The following is an 18,159-nucleotide window of genomic DNA, read 5'->3' on the forward strand; positions in this document are numbered from 1 at the left end:
ACCACAGACTCAACCTGCAAGTTAACCTTCAGGGAATCCTGCACGAGGACTCCCAAGTCCCTTTGCGCCTCTGATTTTTAAATTTTCTCCCCATTTAGAAAATATTCTACCCCTTTATTCCTTCTACTAAGGTTCATAACCGTACACTTCCCTACAATTATGCACCTGGTTATGGGCTTTGGGCCCCATACCTAAGAAAGGACGTGTAGCGTGGGCTGAATGGCCTGTTTGTGTACCATAAGCTCGTGAAAGGTGCTTATAGTAAAGTATGAACTTATTGAGTCATAAAGCTCGGATTGGACAACACCGGAGGAGGAGCACGAGAATGATCTGGGGAACGAAAGGGTTAACAGTTGAGGAGTGTTTGGTGGCTCTGGGCCTGTACTTGCTAGAATTTGGAAGAATAAGTGGGGGGATCTCATTGAAACCTATTGACTATTGAAGTATGCAGATAGAGTGGATGTGGAGAGGATACTCAAGGATGTTTCCTATAGTAGGGAAGTCTAGGATCAGAAGGCACAGTCCCAGAATAGAGGGACTTAGAACAGAAATGAGGAACTTCTTTAGCCAGAGGATGGTGAATCTGTGCCACAGGTGGCTGTGGAGGCCAGTCACTGGGTGTATTTAAAGTGGAGACTGATAGATTCTTGATTAGTCAGGGCAGCAAAGGTCATGGGGAGAAGGCAGGAGAATGGGGTTGAGTGGGATAGTAAATCAGCCAGGATGAAATGGAGGAGCAGACTCGATGGGCTGAATGGCCTAATTCTGCTCCCATGTGTTATGAAAGACTGAAGTATCTAAAGGGGAACCTGAGAGGGAATTTCTTTACTCAGAGGTGGGTGCGAGTCAAGAACGAGCTGCCAACAGAATTAATTGGTGGATGTGGGTTGAATTGTAACTTTTAAGAGAAGTTTGGATAGGAACAGTACCTGGACAGGAGGGGTATGGAGGGCTATGCTGCAGATGCAGGTAGATGGGACTAGGCTAAAGATAAGGCTGGCATATTATAAATAGGCTGAAAGACGTGTTTCTGTGCTGAAGTGCTGTATGACTCAACAAGATATGCATTTTTAGAGCACTTTTCACAGCCTCCTAATCATTCTGAGCAGTGGGCAGCCACCCATATTAATCCCATCTCCCAATACTTGGCCCATGGTTTCTCTACCATTCCAGGCTGTGAGACTAGTGAATGCCCTGCCACCTCCGGGTCTCGTCACTGGGACAGCGAGCTGTTTACTGTTTGCCTGTGCTGCGCAGTACATGTTGAATTATATTTCATTAACTTACTTGTGGTAATATTTTGCTTTGTGCGATACATGTTTTGGAGTGCACCATGGTCTGAGGAATGTTGTTTCAATTAGTTAGGTACATCTACAGTCAGATTTAGATTTAGATTTAGATTAGACTTAGATGACAGTAAACTTGAAGATGACTTGTACCTGGTGTTTCCAGTGCTCGAACAGGCACTACTGAGATACCATCAGTGACCCTGCTTCCCCACACACTCCAGCAGAGTGTTCCAGATCGTCACCTCTCAAATCTCTTCCACCCCATCCTAAAGCTGTGTCCTCCACTTTTATCTGCCTCCTATGCAGGGAAATGCTTCCTGCAGCTTACCCTGTACATTTATACACCTCTTCTGGTGTGGTACCTGGGTTAGTACAGACAAGCTGGACTGAAGGGCCTGTTTCCCTATTCTGTGACTCTGTTTCTTAACCTCCTCGGCTCCAGTTTCTCCTCATAATTGACCTGCAGGTAACACCCAGGGGAATCTCCACTGCACCCTCTCCAGTGTCCAGTTAACCCAAGTGAGCTTCACAGCTAATGTGGGATTGTGGCTGTTGGACTGTGCTAAATAACAGCAGTCCCCCCCCCACCCACAGTAATCCCCCTCAGACACTGTGACTGAGGGGCAAACACCGACCCCAGGGCTGCCTTCCCTTCAGTGGGAGCCTCCACATGAGGGCAGCTGAGACGCCTGTTTCATACCACATCTGAAGACCACCCCTCCCTCAGTGTGACTCTCCCCAAGTACCACCCCTCCCACAGTGTGACTCTCCCCCAGTACCACCCCTCCCACAGTGAGACTCTCCCCCAGTACCACCCCTCCCACAGTGAGACCTTTCCTCTGTACCACCCCTCCCACAGTGTGGCCCTCCCTCAGCACCATCCCTCTCACAGTGTGACCCTCCCTCAGAACCACCCCTCCCACAGTGTGACCCTCCCTCAGTACCAACCCTCCCACAGTGTGGCCCTCCCTCAGTACCACCCCTCCCACAGTGTGACCCTCCTTCAGTACACCACCCCTCCCACAGTGTGGCCCTCCCTCAGTACCACCCCTCCCACAGTGTGACCCTCCCTCAGTACACCACCCCTCCCACAGTGTGACTCTCCCTCAGTACCACCCCTCCCACAGTGTGACCCTCCCTCAGTACACCACCCCTCCCACAGTGTGACTCTCCCTCAGTACCACCCCTCCCACAGTGTGACCCTCCTTCGATACCTCCCCTCCCACAGTGTGACTCTCCCTCAGTATCACCCCTCCCACAGTGTGACCCTCCCTCAGTACCACCCCTCCCACAGTGTGACCCTCCCTCAGTATACCACCCCTCCCACAGTGTGACTCTCCCTCAGTACCACCCCTCCCACAGTGTGACCCTCCCTCAGTACCACCCCTCCCACAGTGTGACCCTCCCTCAGTACCACCCCTCCCTCAGTGTGACCCTCCCTCAGTACCGCCCCTCCCACAGTGTGACCCTCCCTCAGTACCACCCCTCCCACAGTGTGACTCCCTCGGTACCACCCCTCCCACAGTGTGACCCTCCCTCAGTACCACCCCTCCCACTGTGTGACCCTCCCTCAGTACACCACCCCTCCCACAGTGTGACATAAAATGCTGGAGAAACTCTACTTTTTCCATAGATGCTGCCTGGCCTGCTGATTTCCTCTAACATCTTGGGTGTGTTGCTTTGATTTCCAGCATCTACAGATTTTCTCTAGTTTGTGAAGGCAAGGCAGTGGGTATTATCTACGTGGACTTTAGCAAGGCATTTGTCAAGGTTCCACATGGGAGATTGGTCAAAAAAACTCAGTTGTATGGCATTCAAGATGAGGTGTTAAATTGGATTAGAGCTTGGCTCTGATGGGGAAACCGAAGTGTGGTAGTTGAAGAGTAATCATCTTTCCTTCTGCTTTCTGCAGGGATCCCTCTCTATGCGACTCCCTTGTCCATTCATCCCTCCCCACCGATCTCCCTCCTGGCACTTAACCTTGCAAGCGGAACAAGAGCTTCACCTGCCCTTACACCTCCTCTCCCACTACCATTTAGGGTCCCAAACAGTCCTTTCAGGTGAGGTGACACTTCACCTGTCAGTCTGTTGTGGTTACATACTCTGTTTGAAGCTCTCGGTGTGGCCCCCTGTATATGGGTGAGACCCAATATGGATTGCGAGACCACTTCGCCAAGCACTACACTCCATCCACCAGAACAAGCAGCATTTCCCAGTGGCCACCCATTTTAATTCCACTTCCCATTCCCATTCCAATATGGCCATCCATGGCCTCCTCCACTGTTGGGATAAAGCCACACTTAGGATGGAGGAACAACACCTTATATTCCGTTTGGGTAGCCTCCAACCTGATGGCATGAACATCAACTTCTCTAACTTCCAGTAATGCCTCCATGCCCCCCCCCCACCTTCACCATTTCCCATGTCCTTGTCCCTCTCTCATGCTATCTCCTTGCCTGCCCACCACCTCGCTTCGGTGCTCCTCCCCCCCCCCACTTTCTTCCATGGCCTTTTGTCTCTTTCACCAATCAACTTCCCAGCTCTTTGCTTCATCCCTCCTCCTCCAAGTTTCACCTGTCGCCTGGCGTTTCTCCCTCCCCTCCCCCACCTTTCAAATCTATTCAGCTTTTTTTGCTCCATTCCTGCCGAAGGGTCTCGGCCCAAAACTTCAACTGTACTTTTTTCCATGGATACTGCCTGGCCTGCTGAGTTCCTCCAGCATTTTGTGTGTCTTGAGTGGCGTGTTGGTAGAGGGTTGCCTCTCTGACTGGAGGCTGTGACTAGTGGTGTGCCACAGGGATCGGTGCTGTGTCAATCCTGTTTTTCATCTATATAAATGGTCAGGATGATAATGGATTAGCAAATTTGCAGATGACACCAAGATCAGGGGTGTAGTGGACAGTGAGGAAGACTATCATGGCTTGCAGAGGGGTATGCATCAGCTGGAAAACTGGGCTAAAAATGGCAGATGGAATTTAATGCAGACAAGTGCAAGGTGTTGCACTGTGGTAGGACCAACCAGAGTAGGTCTTACACAGTGAGCAGTAGGGCACTGAGGAGTGTGGTAGAACAAAGAGATCTGGAACTACAGGTCCATAATTTATTGAAAGTGGTATCACATGTTGACAGGGTCATAAAGAACACTTTTGGAACTTTGGCTTTCATAAATCAATGTACTGAGTAGGTTGTGTTGCAGTTCTATAAGACATTGATGAGGCAGTTTTGGTTAGATGTAGACAAAGTTTCAATGTTTAAGAGAAGTTTGGATAGGTACATGGATGGTAACGGTATGGAGGTCTATGGTCCCGGTGCAGAGTGATGGGAGTAGGCAGTTTAAATGGTTTTGGCATGGACTAGATGGGCTGAAGGGCGCATTTCTGTGCTGTGCTTCTCTATGATTCTATGACCGTTTCCCAGCACTCACCATCTCTGTCCTTGTCCAGGCGTCTGAAGATACGGTCAGTGCACTCTTCAGGGGTTTGTGGTTCGACTTTGGTGAGTGAGACTGCAAGGCTCATCTTGTAAATCGTCTGCACAGACAGAAACAGCCTCTACACACAAGTTAACAAACTGTTCCCCAAGGTCAAGATCAGACCATAAAACCTAGGAGCAGAATTTGGCCATTTGGCCCATCAATTCTGCTCCACCATTCCATCATGGCTGATTTATTATCCCTCTCAACCCCATTCTCCTGCCTTCTCCCTGTAACCTTTGACACCCTGTCTAATCAAGAACCTATCAACCTCCACTTTAAATATACCCAATGACTTGGCCTCTACAACCGTCTGTGGTAATGAATTCCACAGATTCCCCACCCTCTGGCTAAAGAAATTCCTCCTCATCTCTGTTCTAAGTGACATCCCTCTATTCTGACTCTGTGCCCTATTGTCCTAGACTACCCCACTGTAGAAAATATCCTCTCCACGTTCACTCTATCTAGGCCTTTTGATACTCAATAAGTTTCAATGAGATTGAAATGAACAGTTACTCAAGAGATTTGAGGCTTTGACTTTGCTGTATTTATCTAACTAGTGTCCACTGAGACCAGCAGAGACCAGCAGAAGCTGAGGCCTTTCTCCTGTGATACCCAGTACAGCAGGCTCCCACAGAGCCCAGTACAGCAGGTTCCCACAGAACCCAGCACAGCAGGTTCCCACAGAACGCAGTAGCGCAGGTTCCCACAGAACCCAGTACAGCAGGTTCCCACAGAACCCAGCACAGCAGGTTCCCACAGAACGCAGTAGAGCAGGTTCCCACAGAGCCTAGTACAGCAGGCTCCCATAGATCTTACTAAGTGAAGACTATCAAAAATAACGGGTGGAACTTGGTCAGCTGGATACTGAGCTGAACCATGGCAAATGGAGTTTGATTCAGGTAAGTGTGAGGTGTTGTATTTTGGGAAGTCAAACATGTGGCCTAATGACAGAGTGCGATCCCATGCTCGGCTCCATTAATCACCGATTGAAGTGTTCAGCAAGATTGAAACCAACGAGGACGAGCAGAGGGCGAGCAGTTATTCGGGACTGACTACCTGTTTTTGACCAGTCTCCCTCTCCCTCTCGCTAACTGCTGCTGGTGGGAGGTGCAGGAGTCTTGGGCGAGGTTTAATCAGTGCAGTTTGTGGTTTGGACTCATTTTTAGAGGACTCTGCAGTTCATGGTAAATATGTTTCTGGTTTCTGAGTACTCCTTTTTTATTGTTATTTTGCATGATTTGATTGGGGCACTTTGATGCAGAAGGACTCTGCTGCCTGCAGTTAACAAACAGCGCAGGGTTGAATTGAACTGAACTCAACTGTTTCAAAGACTTGAACACGAGGAAATCTGCAGATGCTGGAAATTCACGCAACACACACAAAAAATTGCTGGTGAACGCAGCAGGCCAGGCAGCATCTCTAGGAAGAGGTACAGTCGACGTTTCGGGCCAAGACCCTTCATCAGGACTAACTGAAAGAAGAGATAGTAAGATATTTGAAAGTGGGAGGGGGAGGGGGAGATCCAAGATGACAGGAGAAGACAGGAGGGGGAGGGATGGAGCCAAGAGCTGGACAGGTGATTGGCAAAAGGGATATGAGAGGATCATGGGACAGGAGGTCTGGGATGAAAGAAAGGGGGAGGGGGGGAAATGCCCAGAGGATGGGCAAGGGGTATAGTGAGAGGAACAGAGGGAGAAAAAAAGAGAGTAAAAAAGGGGGAAAGAAAATAAATAAATAAATAAATAAATAAATAAATAAATAAATAAATAGATAGATAGATAGATAGATAGATAGATAGATAGATAGATAACTGATGGGGTACGAGGGGGAGGTGGGGCATTAGCAGAAGTTAGAGAAGTCGATGTTCATGCCATCAGGTTGGAGGCTACCTAGACGGAATACAAGGGGTTGTTCCTCCAACCTGAGTGTGGCTTCATTTTGACAGTAGAGGAGGCCGTGGATAGACATGTCAGAATGGTAATGGGATGTGGAATTAAAATGTGTGGCCACTGGGAGATCCTGCTTTCTCTGGCGGACAGACTGTAGGTGTTCAGCGAAATGATCTCCCAGTCTGCATCGGATCTCACCAATACATAGAAGGCCGCATCGGGAGCACCGGATGCAGTATATCTCCCTAGGCTTCCCATCCCATGACCCTCTCCCTTCTCCAGCCTCGTATCCCTTTTGCCAATCAATTTTCCAGCTTTTAGCTCCATCCCTCCCCCTCCTGTCTTCTCCTATCATTTTGGATCTCCCCCTTCCCCTCCCACTTTCAAATCTCTTACTATCTCTTCTTTCAGTTAGTCCTGACGAAGGGTCTCGGCCCAAAACATCGACTGTACCTCTTCCTAGAGATGCTGCCTGGCCTGCTGTGTTCACCAGCATTGTTTGTGTGTGTTGTTTCAAAGATTCTGCAGTTTGATATTTAATATTCTGTGTGTTATTCACTCACTTTTTGCCGTTTGCATGATTCGTACTTTTTTTGCACGTTTGGTGTTTGATGTTTTCTTTGAGTGGGTTCCATGGTGTTTCTTTCTTTCGTGGCTGTCTGTGGGAAGATGAATTTCAGGGTTGTACACTGCATACATTGATAATAAATATTCTTTGAATCTTTCTAGGGTAGGTCCTTCACGGTAAATAGCAGGACCCTTGGGGAGTGCTATATGAGAATGATTTCTATAGTGGGTGAGTGTAGGACCAGAGGTTTCTTAAGGTGTTGTAGCTGGGTGTAGTAATGGTCCCACTACCTATTAAATGCTCCCAATAATGTCACCTCAAATAGCCTCTGGCACCAAGTCCAGCTCCTGGCTTTCACTTGTGGCTTAGCTACTAAGCCTGGGGGAACCGTTTCTGCAAACAGGAGAAGGGGCAAAGGTGGGTTACTGGTGCCGTAAAACCAGTTGCTTCGGGCAGATGGAGGTCATCAGCCATGTTGGCAGCTTATCTAGAAGGAAAACTCTGATCTCTAACCTCTGCTGACTTGCAGCCATACTCCCTCATGGCTTCGGGAGTGAACCCAGAGGAAAAAATCTGGAGCTGGAGTCCCCCAAGGCAGTCCTACATTGAGTTCAATGCTGACCGGCAACTCCTGCGACACGGCTGATGCCAACTGTGGTCTCTGCTGTTCCTTTGGGTTCATCAGATGTGTGGAGAGGGGGAGCTTGTTACATGGGCAACAGCTTGCTCTCCATGTTTTACTGCCCTGGCTTGCAACATCCGTGGTTAACCCTGACTGACAGAGGCCTCAGCAACTCAGCAGTAGACAGCCTCAGAAAGAAGGAACATCCCTTTAGATCAGAGTTGAAGAGGAATTTCTTTAGCCAGAGGGTGATGAATCTGTGGAATTCATTGCCACAGACGGCTGTGCAGGCCAAGTCATTGAGTATATTTAAGGTGGAGGTTGATAGGTTCTTGATTAGTCAGGTCGTCAAAGGTTACAGAGAGAAGGCAGGAGAATGGGGTTGAGAGGGATAATAAATGAGTCACAATATCTGACTCAATGGGCTGAATGGTCATAATTCTGCTCCTATGTCTTTTGATCTTACTGTCTTATGTAAAACAGAGGGACCATAGAGTTCTGGTACATGGTTCCCCAAAAGCCGATTCATCACCCTGTCCACTAGTGCAGGACTTCAACAGTCAGGGACTGAGTAGAGAGTCTGGAAAGTCACAGTGCTGTTGTACAGGATGATGGTGAGGCTGCACTGTGTTCAGACTATTGTGATTGGAGATCCTGGTACAGGAAAGATGCTATTCAACTGGAAATAGTGCATATAGATTTGCAAGGATGTTGCCAGGACTAGTTATGGAGAGAGGATGGACAGGCTGGGATAATTTTGCTTGGAGTGTGGGAGACTGAGACATGATCTTATAGAGATATAGAAAGTCATTGGGGAAGTGGGTATAGACGGGGGGCATGTACGCAGTCTTTTTCCAAGGTAGGGAGTGCGAGAACCAGAGGGCATAGGAGAGAGATTGAATAGGGACCCAAGGAGAACCGCATCACACAGAGGAATGAGCTGCCAGGGGAAGCAATTGATGCCGGTACATTAACAATATTTCAAAAGCTCTTGCCCAGGAATACATATCGGAAGGAGGGGGACAAGCTGAATGGCCATTGTGGTCAGTCGGGATCAGTCGTGCCGAATGGCCTTTTTCCTTGCAGGTTGGATCTATGACTCAGGGAGGAGCTGCTGGACACCCTCTGCCCACCCTCCACCTACCCTCCCTCTCCACTCATCCTCACACTCACCTCTCCTTCCCCATCCACCCACCCTTGCCCCACCTCCCCTCGATCCCTCCCCATTGCCCCACTCTCTGCCATGCCCTCACCTCCCCCTCACTCTCTGCCCACCCCTGCCTTTGCCCTCTTCCCACCCATGCCCTCTCCACCTCCTGGCACTCTGACTGCCCATGCCCTTGCTTCCCCCTCACCCTCCACCCACCCTCCCCTCTCCTTCACCCCTCACTCTCTCTTGCCCGCCTCCCCCCTCACCCCTGCCTCCCCCTCGCACCCACCTCCCCCTTGCCTTCACCCCTGCCTCCCCCTCACTCTTTGCGTCCCTTGCTCTCGCCTCCTCCTCTACCCTCATACTAGCCTTCATGTGACTCTGATTCCCCTCCCTCACTGCCACAATTACTCCCCTCCTGGCCCTTTTGCCCCCCCTCTGCCGTGAGCTGAGACCCAGAGGCCGACCTGCATGATCTCCAGCATCTCCGACCAGCTGATGGCTCCATCCTTGTTTTTGTCGTAGAGCTTAAAGGACCACTTCAGCTTCTCCCGGGCCGTGCCCTGGGTCAGCAGACTGACAGCCGTCATATACTCGCGGTAGTCCACCAACCCATCCTTCAGCACAGACACAACACAACACAACATTGGCTGATAAGCACCCCAGATGCTGGAACACACAAAATGCTGGAGAAACAGTCGGCTGTTATACTGCAGCTCTTCAAGTTCTGGTCAGACCACACTTGCAATATTGTGCTCAGTTTTAGTCACTGATTTAAAGAAAAGATGTGGAAGTTTCAGAGAGGGTGAGAGGACAAAGAAACATAGAAAACCTACAGCATAATACAGGTCCTTCGGCCCACGATGTTGTGCCAAACATGTTCCTCCCTTTGATGTTAACTAGGCTGACCTATAGCCCTCTATTTTTCTAAGCTTCATGTACCTATCCAAAATTCTCTTAAAAGACTCTGTTGTTTCCACCTCCACCATCGTTGCTGGCAGCCCATTCTCTGCACTCACCACTCTCTGTGTAAAAAACTTACCCCTGACATCTCCTCTGTATCTACTCCCCAGCACCTTAAAGCCTGTGTCCTCTTGTGGCAACCATTTCAGCTCTGGGAAAAAGCCTCTGACTATCCACATGATCAATGCTTCTCATCAGCTTATACACCTCTATCAGGTCACCTCTCATCCCCCGTCGCTCCAGGGAGAAAAGGCCGAGTTCACTCAACCTGTTTTCATAAGGCATGCTCCCCAATCCATCCTTCTTGTAGTGAGGTGACCAGAACTGAGCACAGTACTCCAAGTGGGATCTGACCAGAGTCCAATATAGCTGGCTGCAACATTACCTCTTGGCTCCTAAATTCAATTCCACGATTGATGAAGGCCAATACACCGTATGCCTTCTTAACCACAGAGTCAACCTGCGCAGCAGCTTTGAGCATCCTATGGACTCAGACCCCAAGATCCCTCTGATCCTCCATACTGCCAAGAGTCTTACCATTAATACTATATTCTGCTATCATATTTGACCTACCAAAATGAACCACTTCACACTTATCTGGGTTGAACTCCATCTGCCACTTCTCAGCCCAGTTTTGCATCCTATCAATATGCTGCTGTAACCTCTGACAGCCCTCCACACTATCCACAACACCTCCAACCTTTGTGTCATCAGCAAATTTACTAACCCATCCCTCCACTTCCTCATCCAGGTCATTTATAAAAATCACGAAGAGTAAGGGTCCCAGAACAGATCCCTGAGTCACCAGCCTCCATGCAGAATATGACCAGTCTACAACCACTCTTTACCTTCTGTGGGCAAGCTAGTTCCGGATCCACAAAGCAATGTCCCCTTGGATCCCATGCCTCCTTACTTTCTCAATAAGCCTGGCATGGGGTACCTTGTCAAATGCCTTGCTGAAATCCATATACACTACATCTACTGCTCTAGTATGCTACCTGGATTAGAGAGCATGTATTATGAGGATAGGTTGTGTGAGCTCTTGGAGCAGGCTGAGGTGACTTGGTAGAGATGTAGAAGATAGTGAACAGACCTAGACCCTTCAGTAGGACTGGAAAGGAAAGGGGAATGTGCCAGAATAAAAAGGAGGGGGAGGGAAATGAGGACAAGCTAGAAGGTGATAGGTGAAGCCAGGTGGGTGGGGGAGGGTGGGATAAGAAATTGGCAGGTAAATTAAGATTAATTTTATTTATCACTCGCACTGTACTGTGTAGTGAAACATTGTGAAATGCCTCAACACACTGCTGTAGTAGTCAGCGTAACACCTTGCAGTGCCCGTTGTCAGTGACCGAGGTTCAGTTCCTGCTGCTGTCTGTAAGGAGTTTGTATGTTCTCCCCGTGACTGCGTGAGTTTCCTCCGGGTGTTCCCATTACCTCCCGCATTCCAAAGACGCACTAGTTTGGATTAGGGTTGGTGAGTTGGTGCCGGAGCCATGGTGACAATTGTGGGCTAACCCAGCGTGTCTTTGGACTGTGTTGGTCTCTGTGCTTCCTCCAGAGTAACTTCATTTGGATATTGCCAGGATTGGAACAATTAAGTTAGAAGGATAAATTGGATAGATTGGGTTGGCTTTTTCCGGAGTGAAGAAGCTTGAGGGGTGATCTGCTACAGGTGTATAAGATTGAGGGGGTTAGAAAGGGTAAACAATAAGAATCTTCTTCCCAGGGTGGGATGTCTTGGAAAAGGGGGCATGGGTTTAAGGTGAGAGGTGGGACGTTTAATAGCAATCTGAAGAGGGCATTTTTCAATGGTTGGATCCAGGGACCTACTGGCTGAATATTTAAAGATTTTTTAAAAGCTTTATTTGTCACAGTACATCAAAATCTCAAAACATACAGTAAAATGTGACACTTGCATCAATGACCGTCAGTTCGAGGATGTGCTTGGGGCAGTCCGCAAATGTCAAACCGTGCTTCTGTGCCAACATAGGATGCCCACAACTCACTAACATATCACTGTGCTTCTGTACCAACATAGGATGCCCACAACTCACTAACATATCAACATGCTTCTGTGCCAATGTAGGACGCCCACAACTCACCAACATATCACCATGCTTCTGTGCCAACGTAGGACGCCCACAACTCACTAACATGTCACCGTGCTTCTGTGCCAACGTAGGATGGCCACAACTCACTAACATGTCACCGTGCTTCTGTGCTAACGTAGGATGCCCACAATTCACTAACCCTGACCTGTGCGTCTTTGGAATGTGGGAAGAAACCGGAGCAACCAGAGGAGATCCACATGGTCACGGGGAGTACGTACAGCAGCAGGAATTGAACCACAAGTATTGCTCTGGTCCTGTGCCTCAAGGCATATAGAGGAGGCAGAGCCTCAGTAAACCAGCTGGGGAAATGTCTGAATCATCAAGGCATAGAAGATCATATCTAGTACAATGGTCAGCCTGGAAATGATGGGTCAAAGGGTCACTTCAGGACCATGGTCTGACCTAATACACAAGCTGGTTTTAGACCATCACGTGGAGCAATCGACATGATCTTCGCGGTGTGACAACTACAAGAAAAATGTCGTGAACAACTTCAACCTTTGTACATGGCATTCATTGACCTCACCAAAGCCTTTGACTCGGTATCAAGGGAACTCCTAGGGGATGTCCTATCCACCTATGGATGACCTGAAAAGTACATTCGAATCCTGAGACTCCTCCATGATGGCATGCTTGCCGCAGTCATGGTCAGCAACAGTAACTGTGAGTCTTTTCAGTTAGATCAGGAGTAAAACAGGGGTGCGTGATTGCCCCAACTTTGTTCACCATCTTCATTGCGACAATCATTCACATTATCGAGGACGACCTACCCCCAGGAATCGAAATTGTCTTCAGTACAGATGGCAGACTTTTCAATCTTACCCATCTCAAGTCCAAAACGAGGACATCCACGAGTTCCCTCATCGAGTTCCAATACGCAGATGACAACAGTGTTGCAGCTCTCTCAGAAGACCACCTACAACAGATCCTGACTGCCTTGAACCGTGCATACACAAACTTGGACTTACCATCAATTCCAAGAAGACTCAGATCATCTATCAACCGTCACCAATTGAAACAAATCGGATAAAACCATCAATTCAACTTGGCGAAATAACCCTGGAAAACGTGGACCACTTTCCATATCTTGGAAGTCACCTCTCCTCCAATATCAACCTTAATGACGAGATCCAACATCGTCTTAAATGCGCTGGAACAGCTTTTGGACATCTCCGAACAAGAGTCTTTCATGATCGTGACATCCGAACAGACACCAAAATGTTAGTGTACAAAGCAGTGGTAATCCCAACGCTCCTGTATGCATCAGAAACCTGGACAACATACCGACGACATCTGAAGGCACTTGAAAAGTTCCATCAACGTTGTCTTCGAAACATCTTAAATATCAGCTGGGAAGATAGAAGAACCAACGTCAGTGTGCTAAATGAAGCAAAAACAACAAGCATTGAAGCCTACATCATCAAGAACCAACTAAGATGGAGAGGTCATGTTGTCGGATGAAAGAGGAACGTCTGCCAAAACAAATCTTCTACTCCCAGTTTAAAGAAGGCAAACGTAAAAGAGGTGGACAACAGAAGAGATTCAAAGACGTCTTAAAAGCCAACATGAAGAAATGTAACATCGACATCAACAATTGGGAAACCAATGCCAAGGACAGGAAACTTGCAAGCCATCATCCGAGAAGGAACAGCAATTTTCGAAGCCAACAGATGTGCAGAATTAGAAGAAAAGAGAAGAAAATGGAAAGAGAGGCAGCAACAACCAAAGCCCGATCTGCCATCTGGAACTACCCGTCCTGAATGTGGAAGAACTTTCAAAGCCAAGATTGGACTCATAAGCCACTTGAGAGCCCATAGGTAGATCAACAGAACAAAGACCATCGTCCTCGACCTCGAGGGATAGCCACGACGACGAAAGTGCTTTTCAGGAGGGGAGAGAGGGAAGGAAAAGTTTTGTGAGAGAATGTCAGAGTTTAGAGACGGGTAGAGGGAGCAGGTGCCTGGAATGAGGCGGTTGGATTCCAGAAGCAAAAGACACAAAACGATGGAGTGACCAAGAAAAAAGAACATTAAAATATAGTATATTGAGAACTTTGCACACAATGCTAGAGGAATTCAGCTGGTCAGGCAGCATCTGTAGAGAGAAATAAAGTCAATGTTTTGAGCTGGGACCTTTCAGGACTGGAAAGGAAGGGGGAAGAAGTCAGAGTAAAATGGTGGGAGGAGGGGGAGGAGTACAACTTGGCAGGTGATGGGTAGGTGGGTTGGGGAGAGGGGATGAAGTGAAAAACTGGGAGGTGATAGGTAAAAGAGATAATGACTGAATTTGAAGGAATCTGATAGCAGGGGACACAGTGGACCAAGGAAGAGAGGGGGACCAGACAGTAGTGTTGGTGTTTGGCAGGGCGTGAGGGTGTAGACGGAGGAAGAGAAGTGGGCATGTGGTCACAGGGATAAGGGGAAACCAAGACGGGTGGGACAGAAGGGAGTGATTTGTCCTCATGAAGGGTCTCAGCCTAAACATCGACTATTTACTCTCTTCCACAGATGCTGCCTGACCTGCTGAGTTCCTCCAGCATTTTGTCGGTGTTGCTCTGGATTCTCCTTTCTGTCTGAATACCTGGAGCTGGTGAAATGTGGCAGAGGTGAAGAGAAAGAGCTAGTGATGTCGGTCAAGGGAGGAAGTGGGAAGGAGCTGGTGTGGAACAGACCCAGTGTCACAGAGGAAGGGGTGAATGGCTGGTTTCCAGGCTCTGACTCGCAGAGAAGAAGAAGGAGACAGTGCAAATACTGTATTCCTTGTGAGCGAGTTCCCACAGTGTTCCCACACTTTGGCTCACCTCCCATAGTGACCTGCCTTCTGCTCAGATAAACACTTTGTAATCTTGTTCCAAGTGCCTCCGTACAATTCTTAGTTTAATGCAAGCATTAAGTCAATTAGAGTAAGTGACACTGGAAGGAGCCCGGAGGAACTTTGTGCAAGAGGGTTAATGGCTTAGCGCTGAATCCTCGTTCTTAAAGAGAAGATCCCAGAGAGGCGAGTAATTAGTGTTCCTGGTATTAGGGGATGAGTTTATTGCTTGTTTTAGTGAGCTTCTGTACTTAGTAACCTGAGCTGTTCATTTGAGGCATTGGTTATTGCATTAGACTAACACAATGAAGGATCCTGCTTCAGTGTTTTGTTGCAGTTTATGACCCACCACCTGGGACATGTCCTCTTCTCATTGCTACCATCAAGGAGGAGGTACTGGAGCTTGAAGACACACACTGAGTGTTTCAGGAACAGCTTCTTCCCCTCCACCATCAAATCTCTGAATGGACAATGAACCCATGAAGCCTACAACTCTACCTCACTATTTTTTCCCTTTTTTGTACTATTTATTATTTTTTTTGACACTGATCAACAGAAAAAGACTCTTTCATGTCAAAGTAAAAACAGATCTCTACAAAGTGATCTAAATTAATTGCAAATATAAAACACAAAATAATTGATTGCATAAGTATTCACCCCTTTAATAAGACAGGCCAAACTATCACTGGTGCAGTCAATTGGTTTTAGAAGTCACATAATTAATTAAAGTGTCCTATCTATATATAAAACTGTGTGCAGTCAAGGTGTTTCAATTGATTGTAGTACAAATACACCTGTATCTGGAAGGTCCAACTGCTGGTGAGTCAGTATCCTGGCAAAAATTATACCACGAAGACAAAAGAACACTCTAAGCAACTCAGCGAAAAGGTTATTGAAAAGCACAAGTCAGGAGATGGATACAAGAACATTTCCAAGTCACTGAATATCCCTCGGAGTACAGTTAAGTCAATAATCAAGAAATGGAAAGAATATGGTACAGCTGTAAATCTGCCTAGAGCAGGCTGTCCTCAAAAACTGAGTGACTGTGCAAGAAGGGGACTAGTGAGGGAGGCCACCAAGAGACCTATGACAACTCTGGAGGAGTTACAAGCTTCAGTGGCTGAGATGGGAGAGACTGTGCATACAAGTGTGGCCCGGGTGCTTCACCCGTTGCAGCTTTCTGGGAGAGTGGCAAAGTGAAAGCTGTGTTAAAAAAAACTCACGTGAAATCTCAGCTAGAGGTTTCCACTAGAAGGCATGTGAGAGACTCTGAAGTCAGCTGGAAGAAAGTTCTATGCTCTGATGAAACCAAAAATAAGCTTTTTGGCCATCAGACTGAACACTACGTTTGGCATAAGCAGCAGGCCCTGAAAGGCTTGTGAAGGTAGAGGGTAAAATGAATGCAGCAAAATTCAAGGAAGCCCTGGAGGAAAACCTGACGCAGTCTGCGAGAGAATTACGGCTTGGGAGAAGGTTTATTTTCCAGAAAGACAATGACCCCAAGCATAAAACCAACGCTACACAGGAATGGCTTAAAAACAACAAAGTTAATGTCCTGGACTGGCCAAGTCAGAGTCCAGACCTCAATCTAATTGAGAATTTGTGGCTGGACTTGAAAAAGGATGTTCAGTCACAATCCCCATGCAATCTGACAGAGCTTGAGCAGTTTTGTAAAGAAGAAATAGAAAAAATTGTAGTGTCCGGAGGTGCAAAGCTGACAGAGACCAATCCACACAGACTCTATGCTGTCAACACACATCAAAGTTGCTGGTGAACGCAGCATCTCTAGGAAGAGGTACAGTCGACGTTTCAGGCCGAGACCCTTCGTCAGGACTTTATGCTGTAATTGCTGCCAAAGGAGCATCTAATAAATACTGACTTGAAGGGGGTAAATATTTATGCAATCAATTATTTTGTGTTTTATATTTGTAATTAATTTAAATCACTTTGTAGAGATCTGTTTTTACTTTGACACAAAAGATTATTTTTCTGTTGATCAGTGTCAAAAAAGCCAAATTAAATCCACTGTGATTCAATGTTGTAAAACAATAAAACATGAAAACTTCCGGGGGGGGGGGGGTGAATACTTTTTATGGACACTGTAGAAACTTATTGTAATTTTATATCATTTATAGTTTTATTATTATGTATCGCATGTGATAGTAAGCCTGATTCTGATAAAATCTCATTTACTGCTGCTCAGTGCTTGAGTCAAGCCTCCCCTACATTTCCTGACGAAGCCAGAATGGGTGACTGTGCAATGGCAGGCAGAGGTGCCAAGATTAAACTCCACACACTGACATCCTGAGCTGTGGTAGTGTCTCACTAAGTGCGGCGCTGACGGGGAGAAGGAAAGGAAGAACGAGGGAATGTGGGGCAAATGATAGCACCGCAACTAGAGTAAAGATTTACGGTGCCAACATTCAGGGTTCAATTTCCACCGCTATCTGTAAGGAGTTTGTACCTTCTCCCCACGACTGTGTGAGTTCACACCGGTTCCACCCACATTCCACAGACGTATGGGTCAGGGTTTGTGACGTGGGCACGCAATGTTGACGGCAGAAACATGACGACACTCACGAGCTGCCCCGGTATAAAATGGGCCTGTGTTGGTCGTTGATACAGACAATGGATTTCACTGTCTGTTCCCATGTGATGTGTGGTGTGTGGTGGGTCAGTGTGTGAGAGGGAGGGTATGAGTGACATTTCAGTGTGCGAGGGGGTGGGTACGAGTGACATTTCAGTGTGCGAGTGAGTGGGTACGAGTGACGAGTCAGTGTGCGAGGCGAGAGAGCGGGTAGGTGTGACATGTCAGTGTGTGATGGGGTGGGTACGTGTGACATTTCAGTGTGCGAGGGGGTGGGTATGTGATGTGCCAGTGTGCAAGGGGGTGGGTACGAGTGACATGTCAGTGTGCGAGGCGACAACTACAAGAAAAATGTCGTGAACAACTTCAACCTTTGTACATGGCATTCATTGACCTCACCAAAGCCTTTGACTTGGTATCAAGAGAACTCCTATGGGATGTCCTATCCACCTGTGGATGACCTGAAAAGTACATTCGAATCCTGAGACTCCTCCACAATGTCATGCTTGCCACAGTCATGGTCAGCAACATTACTGAGAGCCTTTTCAAGTTAGATCAGGAGTAAAACAGGGATGTGTGATTGCCCCAACTTTGTTCACCATCTTCATTGCGACGATCATCCACATTATCAAGGACGACCTGCCCCCGAGCGGGAACGTGTGACATTTCAGTGTGCGAGGGGTGGGTACGTGTG

At 47.6% G+C, this 18,159-nt stretch overlaps 1 protein-coding gene across 1 annotated transcript in view; it reads right to left on the reverse strand.

Moving 5' to 3' along the window:
* LOC140203266 (guanylyl cyclase inhibitory protein) overlaps positions 1-18,159 on the reverse strand; it is a 34,412-nt gene that overhangs the window by 882 nt on the left and 15,371 nt on the right. Inside the window, exons 5-6 of the mRNA XM_072269281.1 lie at positions 9,461-9,610; positions 4,714-4,819 (exon numbers count right to left, since the gene is read on the reverse strand). Coding sequence (XP_072125382.1) covers positions 4,714-4,819; positions 9,461-9,610 — 256 coding nt within the window. The remainder of the gene's footprint in view (positions 1-4,713; positions 4,820-9,460; positions 9,611-18,159) is intronic.

Source organism: Mobula birostris, chromosome 9 (assembly GCF_030028105.1).
Source record: "Mobula birostris isolate sMobBir1 chromosome 9, sMobBir1.hap1, whole genome shotgun sequence".
NCBI lineage: Eukaryota > Metazoa > Chordata > Chondrichthyes > Myliobatiformes > Myliobatidae > Mobula > Mobula birostris.